The following is a 13606-nucleotide window of genomic DNA, read 5'->3' as shown; positions in this document are numbered from 1 at the left end:
TTTTGAGGACATGCCAACTCTGATAAAAAGAGCTCTGTCCCTGAAAGTTTAATTGAGGTGCCATGCTATAGCGGAACAGCTAACAATCAGTGCCCTAGAGAATGGGACCACTTGTCAGTCTCCACCATAACTTTTTCTAGAATACCATGAATGAAGCTAATCATTCAGTGCTTTCTAATGCATTAATCAAGCTAGTCTCACAAATGATCAGTTAACTGCCTTATTCCCAAAAGTTTAAAAACCAAATTATTTTAACAACAACAACAACAACAACAATAAAATGAGTTATTAAGAAAAAAGTATTCTGGTGTTAATTTAAAATGATTTCTTATCCAAGATATTGCTTTAAGATGAGGGAAAGCTGGCCAGAACTCACCCTTTGGTTGTCTCGTTTTCCTTAGTTCAGCTTCTCTCATTCCTCCTCCCTCAGGAACTCTGGAGCTAGACTCCCCACCCCTGTCTCCCACCAAGGCACCTCTAATGCTGCAGGAAAAGCTAAACTGCATCTAGAGCTATGATAACTTCAAATAACATTTACTTGCTACTTCCCCCACATAAAATATTCTCAGGACCCCACTTGTTAAAATTTTATTATTATCTTTTTGAGACTAAGTCTTGCTCTGTCACCCAGGCTGGAGTGCAGTGGCACAATCTCGGCTCACTGCAACCTCTGCCTCCTGGCTTCAAGCGATTCTCCTGTGTCAGCCTCCTGAGTAGCTGGGATTATAGGTGGGCATCACCATGCCTGGCTAATTTTTTTATTTTTAGTAGAGATGGGGTTTCACCATGTTGGTCAGGCTGGTCTCAAACTCCTGACCTCATGTGATCCACTTGCCTTGGCCTCCCGAAGTGTTGGAATTTTGTAGATTTAAAATTTTAAGTGTTAAAATTTTTCTTTTTTTTTAATCACAGACTCTGTTGCCCTGTCAAAGTGTTAAAATTTAAATGTAGATTTGAAATTTTAAAATTTTAAGACCAGCCAGGACCACACTTAGAAGCAAATTTTAACCACTTTTAAATCATCTCCCACATCGAGTCTCTCTTAAGAATATAAATGATGAACAGCGACATCCTTGCTACCAGCAGGTGGGCTCTGCAATGAAGAATAAGAGATCCTGATTCTGTCAAACCATACCAAAACATTAGTTCTTTCTCTAAGTAGCAAATAGACAAGACAGTAAGAAATGCCTTAAAACACAAGTCTACAATCTTGCAAAAATCCCTCAAATGATCTGTTGACCTCTTTTTAAAAATTTTTTTGAGGCAGAGTCTTGCTCAATTGCCAGGCTAGAGTGCAGTGGCATAACCTCGGCTCACTGCCACTTAAACTCTGCTTCCTGTGTTTAAGCAATTCTCCTGCCTCCTCCTCCTGAGTAGCTGGGACTACAGGCTCGTACCACTATGCCCAGCTAGTTTTTGTATTTTTAGTAGAGATGGGGTTTCACCATGTTGGCCAGGTTGGTCTTGATCTCTTGACCTCGTTACCTGCCTGCCTCAGCCTCCCAAAGTGCTGGGATTATAAGCATGAGCCACCATGCCCCCGTCAAAATTTAATTTGCAAGCTTCCCTTGCAGCTAAGAGCAGGCGAATGTGATATAAGCAAAAGTGGTGTGCACAATTGCTGGAATGCATCTTTAAAGGAAGATAGTACTTTTCCTATTGTGCTTTTTTCTCCTTCTTGGGTGTTGGAATGCAGATGTGATGGCTATGGCTGAAGCATCCATGTTATGAAGCAACATATTAGGTTGGTGAAAAGTAATTGGTTTTGCCATTAAAAAGAAATGGCAAAAACCACTTTTAATGGCAAAAACTGCAATTACTTTTGCACCAACCTACTATTGGAAATAGCTTAGGTTCCTGACATTGACGCGTGCCATACAAACTGTAATCTACCTTGTTAGATTTTTACATGAGAGACAAATAAACTTATATCGTAAGTCACTAATGAGTTTTTGCCACTTTCAGCCAATCCTGCTCCTTTCCGATGTACACTTCTTTTCTGCTGCATACTCTGCCACTTCGAATAGACTGTATGCTCCTTGAAAATAGGTTCTGTATTGTACTTTGCAGCACCAAAATACTTATGATGACCTAAATTTCAATAAACTTATAACTGTATAATTCTGGATTGGTCACTCTTGTTAATACTAGTTGGAGGTGGAATATAACGGTAAATAAAGGCCTTCAGTTTTATTTTTTTAAATCTTTTCTTTTTTTCCCTCCCAAGTCATATGGCTCTCTATTTTAAAAAGTCAAGGTAAAAGATGATTCATTCAGATTTTGTCAGAGTTAGTGTTTTTCTCCTTGTTTTTGTTGTAGTACCGGAAATCAATTCAGAGAATGGGAAAAGGATTTCAGAAAATAAGGTATTATTCATATACATAAAATAATACCTATTAGGCTATATTACTGAATGGAGACTTTGTGGAATGAATGGTAAGGTTTCTAACTACTTTATCAATCATACAGTTGTAAATTATTAGTGATAACTGCCTTTTCTCCAGCCCTCTGGTTTCCATGAAGATGGCTTCTCTCTCAACATACTTCTGGTCTTTTAAAATTATTATTCATTGCTTTTTTTTTTTTTTTTTTTTGTAGAAATGGGGGTCTCACTATGTTGTCCAACCTGGTCTCAAACTCCTGGGCTCAAGCAATCCTCCTGCCTTAGCCTTCCAAAGTGCTGGGATTATAGGAATAAGCCACTGCACCTGGCACTCCTGGCCTTTCTCATTTTACTTACCTTCCAGGAGGTGGAAGACTTAACTGATTAATAAAATTTGAAAGAATTTATCTGGCTCAGCAACTTTCTCCTCTTGGGGGCAAGAACTATCCAAGAGAGTACATAATGCAATCCGCCAGTGACGACGGACAGGTTATCATCACGTAGATAGGACAAACATTCCCCATCTCATTCTATTTACTCCCTCCTTTTTTTTTTTTTCAATTGGGGCAGAGTCTCACTCTGTTGCCCAGGCTGGAGTGCAGTGGCATGATCTCAGCTCACTGCAACCTCCACCTCCCGGGTTCAAGCGATTCTCCTGCCTCAGCCTTCCAAGTAACTGGGATTACAGGTGCCCGCCACCACACCCAGCTAATTTTTTGTTGTATTTTTAGTAGAGAAAGGGTTTCACCATGTTGGCCAGGCTGGTCTCAAACTCCTAACCTCAGGTGATCCACCTCCTTCAGCCTCCCAGAGTGCTGGGATTACAGGTGAGCCACTATGCCTGGCTGACATAAACATCTTCTAAAGACCCACTTTGTGTAGGGCACCCAACCAAGTACTTCACAATTTTTTTTTTTTTGAGACAAAGTCTCACTTTGTCTCCCAGGCTGGAGTGCAATGGTGCCATCTCAGCTCATTGCAACCTCCACCTCCTAAGTTCAAGCGATTCCTGTGTCTTAGCTTCCTGAGTAGCTAGGATTACAGGCACATGCCACCATGCGCAGTTGACCAGGCTGGTTTTGAACTCCCAACCTCAAGTGATCCACCCACCTCAATCTCCCAAAGTGCTGGGATTACAGGCATGAGCCACTGCACCCAGCCTACTTTACATATTCGTACTAAACCCTGTGAAGTAGGTGAGAACAATGTGATGAGGGAAGTTAAATTAATTGTCCAGGGTCCCTTAGAAAGTGGCAGTTCCAACATCTGAAACCAGCATGACTCCAAAGCCCATGCACATTCCTTCATATTACACAGCTTTTCACAAGCCCTGCTATCTGCTAGATTCCATGCAGATCTATTTTTATTCTTAGTGGTCTTTAAATCTACCTGGCTTTCTGTGGTAGATTGCAAAAAATACTTTGAAGCTCTTCCTATCAAGAGGTGGAGTCTATTTCCCTACCCTTTGACTCTGGGCTGACCATGTCCCTTGCTTTGATTAGTAGCATTGTGGGAGTTCTCAGTCTGGGCCTCAAGAGGCCTTGCAGTTTCTGCTTTTGTACTTTGTTTTTTGTTTTTTTTTTTTGAGACGAAGTTTCACTCTTGTAACCAGGCTGGGTGCAGCGGTTCACACCTGTAAGAGACTGCAGTGAACCATGATCATGCCACCGTACTCTAGCCTAGGCAACAGAGCCAGATTTGGTCTCAAAAAAAAAAAGCAATCAAGGCTCACATCTAACTGGATGGTGCTTAAATACAGAATAATGATGAATTTCTGCTACTGCTAAGTAAATTTCTGCAACACCATAATTCTTGAACATCATATAGTTTCTGAGAGAATGTTACTTCATGGACAAAACAGGTTATATTTCTAAAAGATCAGAATTAACTTGTTAAAATTAAGTTAGCTATTATGGAATTTTCCCCTTTACATCAAATTTTTTTTTTTTTTTTTTTTTTGCCCAAGGTGTCACTCTGTCATCCAGGCCGGAGTGCAGTGGCACGATCATGGTTCACTGCAGTCTCTACCTCCTGGGCTCAACTGATCTTCCTGCCTCAGCCTTGTCAGAAGCTGGAACTATATGTGCATGCCACCATGCCCAGCTAATATTTGTAGAGACTAGGTCTCACCATGTTGCCCAGGCTGGTCTCGACTTCCTGGGCTCAAGCAATTCATTGGCCTTGGCCTTCCAAAGTGCTGGGATTACAGGCATGAGCCACTATGCCCAGCCCCAAATGATTTTTTTAAGGTAAACTTACCATCAGCTTACCTTAAAACAAGTGTTTCAAGTTGAACAAAAGATACAACTCTACTTCAAATACAACTCACAGAGTGTTCCATTACAATAATTACTATCAGCTTAAAAAAAAGGCTGAGGCACAAAAAAGCAGTGCCTTTTACAAGGACTCGACTTTAAGATTCTAAAGCTGAACTTGAAACTTAAAGTTGCTAAATCACTTGCAAAAAAGTTAAATTGTACCTGGTGACTGAGCTTAATATGGTTATTCAGAAAAGCTGTGGCATCATCAACTGGAGACTAGCCAAGTGCATCTGCAAACTTAGGTGGCCAGAAGAGGCATAGATCACCTTTGATAAATAAGGACGAACTACAAGCTGATTCTGAATATGTTTTGCACTTTGGAGCTGAGCCAGGGTGACAAGATTAGTGAATCCAGGCCCAAATACAGAATGTGACATGAGGGCCACTGTGTACTCTCTCAGGGGTTTGTAATTGCTATTCTCCCTCCATAACACTCTCTCCATTGTAGGGGGGGCGGTGTTGGGGGTGAGCAGCAGGGCTCAGTCAATGCTCAGATGATTCTAATTTCATCCATCAATTCAGCCTAAATCTATGGAGTGTCTACTATGCTAAGTGCCATTTCTTGTGAGATGATTCAGTTATGCATCGTCCTAAAAAAAGAGGAAAAAGAGAATGCAGAGAAAAATAATAATTTAAGGGACTGCTTTTCCATGTAAGAAATACTAAGTATTTCTGAAACAAACATGTAGATATATATGTACTTCATTTAGAATGGACTGGGTGAAAAATAAGAAAGAAAGATTTTACTGGTACCTGTATCCTAATTCTTCACTAAGACGGATCATATGAAGGATATATGATTCCTTGCTTGTTCCAGTGAGGCCAGGCAACAATAAGATAGTAGGTCTGGTGCTGGCATCCATATAACACGTACTGTTATCATTATCAAACCAGTCCAGTGAAATCTGTCCTCCATCTGCAGTTTTAATAAGTTCACTGAAAAGAATAATTAAGAAGACATTACTATTTACATGTTTTAACTCATGTCTTAATTTTCTGTTTTAATTCTAAAAACACATGACATTATTTGGTCATTTAAAAACAACTTTTTTTCCAGCATTCATGAACACACACCCATATCTCCATCTATAGATCATTTTCTTTCATTAGAAGGATTTTATGAAGATTAGTACGATCAAGTATTTCCAGTAACCTCCGTACAAAGTCGTACCTAAAAATGAACTGCGAATGATTAAAATAAATGAATACTTACTCATTACTCCAAAACACCTAGCATTTAACCACAGTTTGATTGAGGTCACTCAACTAATTCAACAGGGAAGTCTGAATAAGTAAAATGCTGATCTAATCTCTGACCTCTGCTGTAGCTCTTTGGACTCAATAATGCAGTCTCCTTGTATAGTATGCTTCAAGAATTGCTTCTGAAATAATTTAAAGTATTTCTCACACGGTATTTATGAACTTAGAGAATTTTCCCATACAAACAGTGCAAGTTTCAGGCAACGAAATAAACTCCAGAAGGACAGATAACTAAGGGAAATTAGTAACAGGCACCATTTAAATCTCTTGGTTCCTGATAAACCCTGGACCGTATCTTTAAAATATCAAGAACTATTATCATCAAGATCCCATTTGCCTGTCAATAGGAAGTCATTTTACACAAATCAATCGCACAAAACCCAAATTAAGTGGCATCCTTCTCACCCCACCCCACTCCCAGTATCTGCTACATATCAATGAATGGATGAAGATAATCAAAGGATCTGAGTCTTTCTGACAGATGTATGACAAATTGGAAGACAGTAATCCCCAAACACTTCTCTCATCCTAAAAATAAACCATTTACATCAGGTGTGTGTGTTTGGAGGGGGGTGGTTAGGGCGGGAGCTAGGAGGCAAATACCTGAGTATTTTCCTGCAGCTCGGAGTGGAGCCGGGGACATACCTTCCATTTTCATTCCCTCTTTCTGTTCTATATACCTCCTAAAGCAGAGATTCTATTAACCAAGAACTGGGAATAAGCAAAAACAAAAAACCAAAACAAACCAAAAAACCCCTGAGATTTTGCAGAAATGACTGAAAATGGACATGCACTTACTTCCTGTACTGCACCGGAGGCTTCGAAGTGATGAAAGGTCTCAGCAGGGTCTGTCCTCGACTCTCCCAGCACCAGACCGTCGGGTAGTACGTTTCTGTCACCACGGGACAGTGGTCTTGAAGGAAGCGGCTGAAACTCTCACCCCCGGTCACTAACTGGGGTTTCTGAAGGGGAAAGCAGTATCAGAGAAGGGTCCAGAACGAGCAAAGTTTCTGCCAACCGTAAACCAGACACCGGCACAGACTTGTCCCTTGCGCGAGGGTTCCCTCCGATTACATCTCTTTCTGGAAGGCTGACGCAACGAATTCAGTCACAGAGGACTGAAACGGAGGTTTCTCCAACCCCCGAGGGAAAGCAAGAGTCGCGATAAGGGATAAGTGCAATGGCGCGACCTCGGCTCACTGCAACATCCGCTCCCCAGGTTCAAGGGATACTCCTGCCTCAGCCTCCGGAGTAGCTGGGATAACAGGCGCCCGCCACCACGCCCGGCTAATTTTTTGTATTTTTAGTAGAGATATGGTTTCACTATGTTGGTCAGGCTGGTCTTGAACTCCTGATCTCAGGTGATTCACCCGCCTCGGCTTCCCAAAGTGCTGGGATTACAGGCGTGAGCCACCGCGTCCGGCCGGGAGTCATTTTCAAAAGCGCCACGGCGTTCCCGAATGCGCTGCCGGCCTCGCGATCGGTGACAGGGCAGCGCCGCAGCGCGGAGGTCAGCAGCGTCCGGGCTGCACTCCGAGGACCCCCGGGCCGGGACCCCCATCAGCTGGCGGGCGAGTGGGCGCGCGGGCGGCGGGGACTGCCGGTTTTCCCGCGCGCGCTCGGGGCGGTCGCTCGGGAGCAGCTCGCCGCCTGTCCCCGGGGCTGCCGACCTCCCCTGCCCGCGCAGCCTCGCGCCGCGTCCGCTGCCCTCGCTCCCGGCCCAGCAGCCGGCGGCCCTGCGCCACCCCCGGCTCACCTTGGCAATGCTGCTCAGGTAGTAGCAGGCATAAGCGACGCTGAAGCCCAAGATCAGGGATAAGCCCATCCCCGAGCCGAAGAACCCCACCCGGACTTGGTGCTCCAGGTAGAGGGAGAGCTCCCGAGACAACATCCGCAGGTCCATGGCCAGACGCTGCATGGCCACTGGAGCGTAGCGCGCCAGTCTCTGCGGCGGGAGGAGAGCCGGCGGGCGACCGGGCGAGAGCGGGCGCGGCGCCGCCGCCGCCACCGCCGCCGCCCCCCGACTACAGCGTCTCCTGCCGGGCGGAGCGCAGCTTCCGCCAACAGGCGTGGCGGAGCAGCCCGGGGAGGCGTAGCCCGAAGCTCCGGCCGCCGCCGGCTCCGCCCCGGCTTCCCCGAGCCGTCCCACTGACAGCCACACAGGAACCTTCCAGAAGCGCGGTTCCAAGCCCGGCCACCGGGAGGGCGGGCGGACCAGGGTTTCCCAGCGAGGTCGCAGCCGGCGAGGGTGAGCCCCAAGAGTGGGCGGAGAGCTGAGCCGACTTCGGAGATGGAGACGGGCCCGGCCGCGCAGGTTCGGGTCCCGCACCTGCTGCCCTAGTGACCTTGAACTATTCCGCTCTGAGCCGGTGTCCCTAAATTAGCGGTTTAGGATGCCGGGGAAGTGTGCCTTGCATTCAATAATTGGGGGAGTTAATGCCAAAGATATGTTAGCATATAAGAATCCCACATCCCCTAGACGTTTGCGTTGCTCCTGAAGACTATGGAAAGAGAAAAAATATTCTATGAACATTCAACGGTGAGGACATCATACATCTTCTTAGTAGCTAACTGTCACTTAAATGAGAAGTGGTTTCTGAAAATAAATGAAAAGGTCAAGAATAGTAACCGGGATTCAATTATGTTAAAAGTCCATTTGTGGTTCATTAATGCTTTGAATTTAGAGACTTCTGAAAATTCACACCTATTACCTAATGTATGGACATGAAACTATTTATGAAGTAGGGTCTCCTAGACTTATTTATGGCATGATAAGTCAGGATACTTATGGGTAATCTGAAAAAGAAGATTTAACAGCCTATGCCTATTATTATGAACTCCTCCCTCAGAGAGGTAGGAAGAGTGGCAAGACTTAAACAGACCAATGAAGTGAAAGGCCTGTCTAGATTATGAAAAATGTCACAGAATTGTAATTTTATGATGTAACTTAGATGGGGACATGAGATGGGCCAGAAGTGAGCAATTTATTTGGCTTCAATTTGGTCATTGCAACTTGGTGGTTGGCTGCAGCACCCAAAATAATTCAATTATCCTTACTGAGCCTGTTTTTCTCTTGTTTTAGTAATCTGTAGCATAACAATTTCTACTTTATAGAGTTGCTGAGAGAACAAAATAATGTATGTATTAGACTCCCTGTGAGTAGAAGTAATTTTCATGCTCTGGCTCTCACACCTGAGCACACATAGCAAACGTGAATGCATATGCTGGTTGCCATACTTGAATCTTACATGGGACATTCTTCATAACGCCTGCACCTGCCTTCTGCGCTACCTACCAATAAATGCATGCATATTTCAGTTTAAGTTGATTTTTTTTTTTGAGACGGACTTTGGCTCTTGTTGCCCAGACTGGAGTGCAATGATGCAACCTCGGCTCACTTCAACCTCCGCCTCCCAGGTTCAAGCGATTCTCCTGCCTCAGCCTCCCGAGTAGCTGGGATTACAGGCATGTGCCACTACGCCTGGCTAATCTTGTATTTTTAGTAGAGACATGGTTTCACTATGTTGATAAGGCTGGTTTCAAACTCCTGATCTAAGGTGATCCACCAGTCTCAGCCTCCCAAAGTGCTGGGATTACAGGCGTGAGCCATGGTTCCTGGCCTGGTTTAAGTTTAAAGTGAAAATATCATCAAATAAAATGTTTGTCTGTGCTTGGGCACTGTACAAAATACCATAGCCTAGGCGACTTAAACAGACATTTATTTCTCACTGTTCCAGAGGCTGGAAGTCTGAGATCAGGGTGCCGATGTGGTTGGGTTCTGGTGAGGGCCCTCTTTTGCCTTGCAGATGGCTTTCTTTTTGCTGTGTCTTCCCATGGTGGAGGGAGAAAGCTCTGATGTCTATTCCTCTTCTTCTACAGACACTAATTCCATCATAGGGACCCTGTCCTCATGATCTCGTGTAAACCTAACTACCTCCAAAGGCCCTGCCTCCCAATACCATCACCTTGATGGGTTAGGGCTCCAACATATGAAGGTAGAGGTGGGGGACAAAAACATTGATGCCTATAATGATAGGCATCATGGTGTGTAGAAAATGTACTGACCTGGGAGTAAAAAACAGCTCTGAACTCATCCACCAAACTTAGGCAAATTATTTACTCTTTTGGGTCCTCACTTCCTTGTCTGTAAAATGAGATGATTGAGATGGAGGTTGTCCAAGTTTCCTTCCTGTTAGAAAAACATTCACAATCTTTCTTTAGAACTGTTATTTTGGCTGGGTAGAGCCAGCACTTTGGGAGGCTGAAGCAGGTGAATCAGCTGAGGTCAGGAGTTCGAGACAAGCCTGGCCAACATTGAAACGGCATCTCTACTCAAAATACAAAAAAATTTAGCTGGGTGTGGTGGCAGGCACTTGTAATCCCAGCTACTCGGAGACTGAGGCAGGAGAATCGCTTGAACACAGAAGGTGGATGTGGCAGTAAGCTGATACCGTGCCACTGCACTCCAGCCTGGGCAACAGAGGGAAACTCTGTCTCAAAAAACAAACAAACAAACAAAACTACTATTCCAAATTTATAGATGAGGAAATGAGAGCTTAGAGAGTTTCATTCATTCACCCAACCAGTTTCTTCTTGGGTGATTATAGGGGACTGAAGATTCAGTGATAAACAAAACACATCAGTACCATAGAGTCTAGCATGGCAACAGAGTATTAAGCAATTACATTACAAAAAGTATGGTGACTAGGGGAGGTTCCTGATGCAGCAGGTACACAGGGTTCTTAGTAGCAAACAGCAAAAACCAATTGGGGCTTACCATATGCAGAAAGAAAATTTATTACAATGGCGTTTGGTAGCTGATGAAACTCCAGAAGGGCTGGAGAACACGGCTTGGAAGTTAGGAGCAATGCCTTTAAAAGTCATGGTCCTGTGATGACAATACTCCTGCTCTCTCTGGGCTACACTCCATGGTTTTTTGGCATCCACACCAGCCACACTGGGCACGAGGCTGTGTTCTAAATCCCTGACACTGTTGCCTCTGGAAATAGGGTGTTACCACCTCTGCCCCCTCACTGCAGTGGATTATCCCTGCTTCTTAATTTCACTGTCTCCTTATTTATTCAAAGTCTGTTGTGAATGCAACTGACTGGTGCAGTCTAGGTTGTATCTCAGTTTCCTCCCTGCTGTGGGGGTAGGAAAACAAATATCTGGCATTTTCAGTGTCTGTGGTGGGGCATGCATGCTGCTTCATTTGGTAAAGAGTCCCCAAACACAGATGAAGGTTCAGATTCTGGGCAGCCAGTAAGAATGCAAGTGCTTACTTCAAGCATGTACTGGAGCAACTTACATGCTTGAGGAAAAATGCTTTTTAAAAATCTTCCTCAGACTGTTGGATGTGAGTGATGAGCAAAGACCTAGATAAGAAGAGATGAAGGTAAATGGTTTTTATAGGATGATTGAACTGCATGTGCAAGGGTCTGAAGATGGAAGCAAACAGCAAGTGAAATAAGTTTCCATAGCAAATGAGTGGGGTTTGAACCAAAAACTGGGTATTTCCAAAACTTGTTTTGATAATTACAATGCTACATTACAAAATTTTATTACCTTTGTGATGAAGAAACAAAGAAAATGAAATCATTGCTTCAAAAATTTTTTAAGACACTTGCAGTCTTAGAGTATGCTTATATTTTAAATTTTTTTTTTACTAGTGAAATACTTTTTTTCTTGTTTTGAGACAGAATCTCTCTCTTTTGCCCAGGCTGGAGTGCAGTGGCACAGTCTCGGCTCACTGCAACCTCCACCTTAGCCTCCCAAGTAGCTGGGATTACGGGTGTGCACCACCACGCCCAGCTAATTTTTGTGTTTTTAGTAGAGACAGGGTTTCACTATGTTGGCCAGGCTGGTCTAGAAATCCAGACCTCAGGAGATCCGCCCTCCTCAGTCTCCCAGACTGCTGAGATTACAGACGTGAGCCACCATGCCCAGCCTTGAAATACTTTATTGGATAAATACAATACAAAACAAAATGCATTCAAATACTTTCCCCAAAAATCAATTTTTGCCCAGGTGCAGTGTGGCTCACACCTCTGATCCCAGCACTTTGGAAGGCCAAGTTGGGAGGATTGCTTAAGCCCAGGAGTTTGAGACCAGCCTGAGCAATATAGTGAGACCCTATTTATTTATTTATTTATTTTTATTACCATATTTTAGGTTTTGGGTACATGTGAAGAACATGCAAGATTGTTGCATAGGTGCATATGTGGCAGTGTGATTTGCTGCCTTCCTCCCCTTCACCTATATCTGGCATTTCTCCCCATGATATCTCTCCCCCACTCCCCACCCCCCCGCTGTCCCCTCCCCTATTTTCCCCCAACAGACCCCAGTGTGTAGTGCTCCCCTCCCCGTGTCCGTGTGTGTGAGACCCTATTTATACAAAAAAATTACAAAATTAACCAGGTGGTGTGGTGCATGCCTGTAGTTCCAGCTACTTGGGAGGCTAAGGTGGGAGGATTGCTTGAGCCCAGGAGTTCAAGACTGCAGTAAGGGGTGTTCACACCACTGCACTCCAGCCTAGGTGACAGAGTGAGACCCGTCTCAAATATATATATATATATAAAATCAATTTTAAAGGCCTTTCTATTCAGGCTAATGACAGCCACAATAAAGACAGATATGCTAGTTTAACATAATTGGCTGATTTTATATAGCACTTACATCTTTTAGCCCACAGGTATATTATTAAATGATAGCAAACACCTAATACTACCATTTTTACAGAACTAGGAAATAAATTTCTAAGAAAGAAAGATTTTCCAGATCCCATCTTTTATTTAATTTTATTTTTACTTTTTGAGACAGAGTCTCACTCTGTTACCCAGGCTAGAGTGCAGTAATGCAATCTTGGCCCACTCCAACCTTTGTCTCCTGGGTTCAAGCAATTCTCCTGCCTCAGACTCCTGAGTAGCTGGGATTACAGGTGCCTGCCACCATGCCCGGCTAATTTTTTTAGCATTTTTTAGTATTTTTAGTAGAGACAGGGTTTCACTATGTTGGCCAGGCTAGTCTAGAAATCCTGACTTCAGGTGATCCCCCCGCCTTCTTTTTGTATTTTTAGTAGAGATGAGTTTCGTTATGTTGGCTGGGCTGGTCTTGAATGCCTGACCTCAAATGATGCACCCACTTCGACCTCCCAAAATGCTGGGCTTACAGGCGTGAACCACTACGCCCAGCCAGACCCATCTTTTATATCCACCCCAGCAGTCTAAAGAGGATAAAGCCAGTAACTTTCCTCACAAGAGCTCATGACTAGTGTCACTTTGGTATCATCTATCTTTTCTTTTCTTTTCTTTTTCCTTCCTTCCTTCCTTCCTTCCTTCCTTCCTTCCTTCCTTCCTTCCTTTCTCTCTCTTCTTTCTTACCCTCCCTTCCTTTCTTTTTTTTTTTTTGACAGGGTCTTGCTCTGTCACTCAGGCTGGTGTGCTGTGGTGTGATCATGGCTCACTGCAGCCTCAACCTCCCAGACTAAAGCGATCCTCCTGCCTCAGCCTCCCAAGTAGCTGGGACCACAGGCCCATGCCACCATGTCTGGCTAAGTTTTTCCTTTCTTGTAGAGACTGGATCTCTCTGTGTTGTCTGGGCTGGTCTTGAACTCCTGGGCTCAAACAATCCCCCTGCCTTGGCC

The 13606-nt window shown here is 44.2% G+C and overlaps 1 protein-coding gene across 1 annotated transcript in view; it reads right to left on the bottom strand.

Moving 5' to 3' along the window:
• The window catches only part of ABHD3 (abhydrolase domain containing 3, phospholipase), a 53431-nt gene extending 45437 nt beyond the window's left edge, over positions 1 to 7994 (bottom strand). The window contains exons 1-3 of the mRNA XM_064379351.1: positions 7721 to 7994; positions 6763 to 6926; positions 5458 to 5640 (exon numbers count right to left, since the gene is read on the bottom strand). Of these exons, the coding sequence (XP_064235421.1) occupies positions 5458 to 5640; positions 6763 to 6926; positions 7721 to 7882 (509 nt within the window). The 5' untranslated portion in view covers positions 7883 to 7994. The remainder of the gene's footprint in view (positions 1 to 5457; positions 5641 to 6762; positions 6927 to 7720) is intronic.
• Between the last annotated feature and the right edge of the window lie 5612 nt (positions 7995 to 13606).

Source organism: Aotus nancymaae, unplaced genomic scaffold (assembly GCF_030222135.1).
Source record: "Aotus nancymaae isolate 86718 unplaced genomic scaffold, 86718_ANA_hifiasm-v0.15.2.pri h1tg000020l, whole genome shotgun sequence".
Taxonomy (NCBI): domain Eukaryota; kingdom Metazoa; phylum Chordata; class Mammalia; order Primates; family Aotidae; genus Aotus; species Aotus nancymaae.
This window is presented reverse-complemented; position numbering and strand designations above follow the sequence as displayed.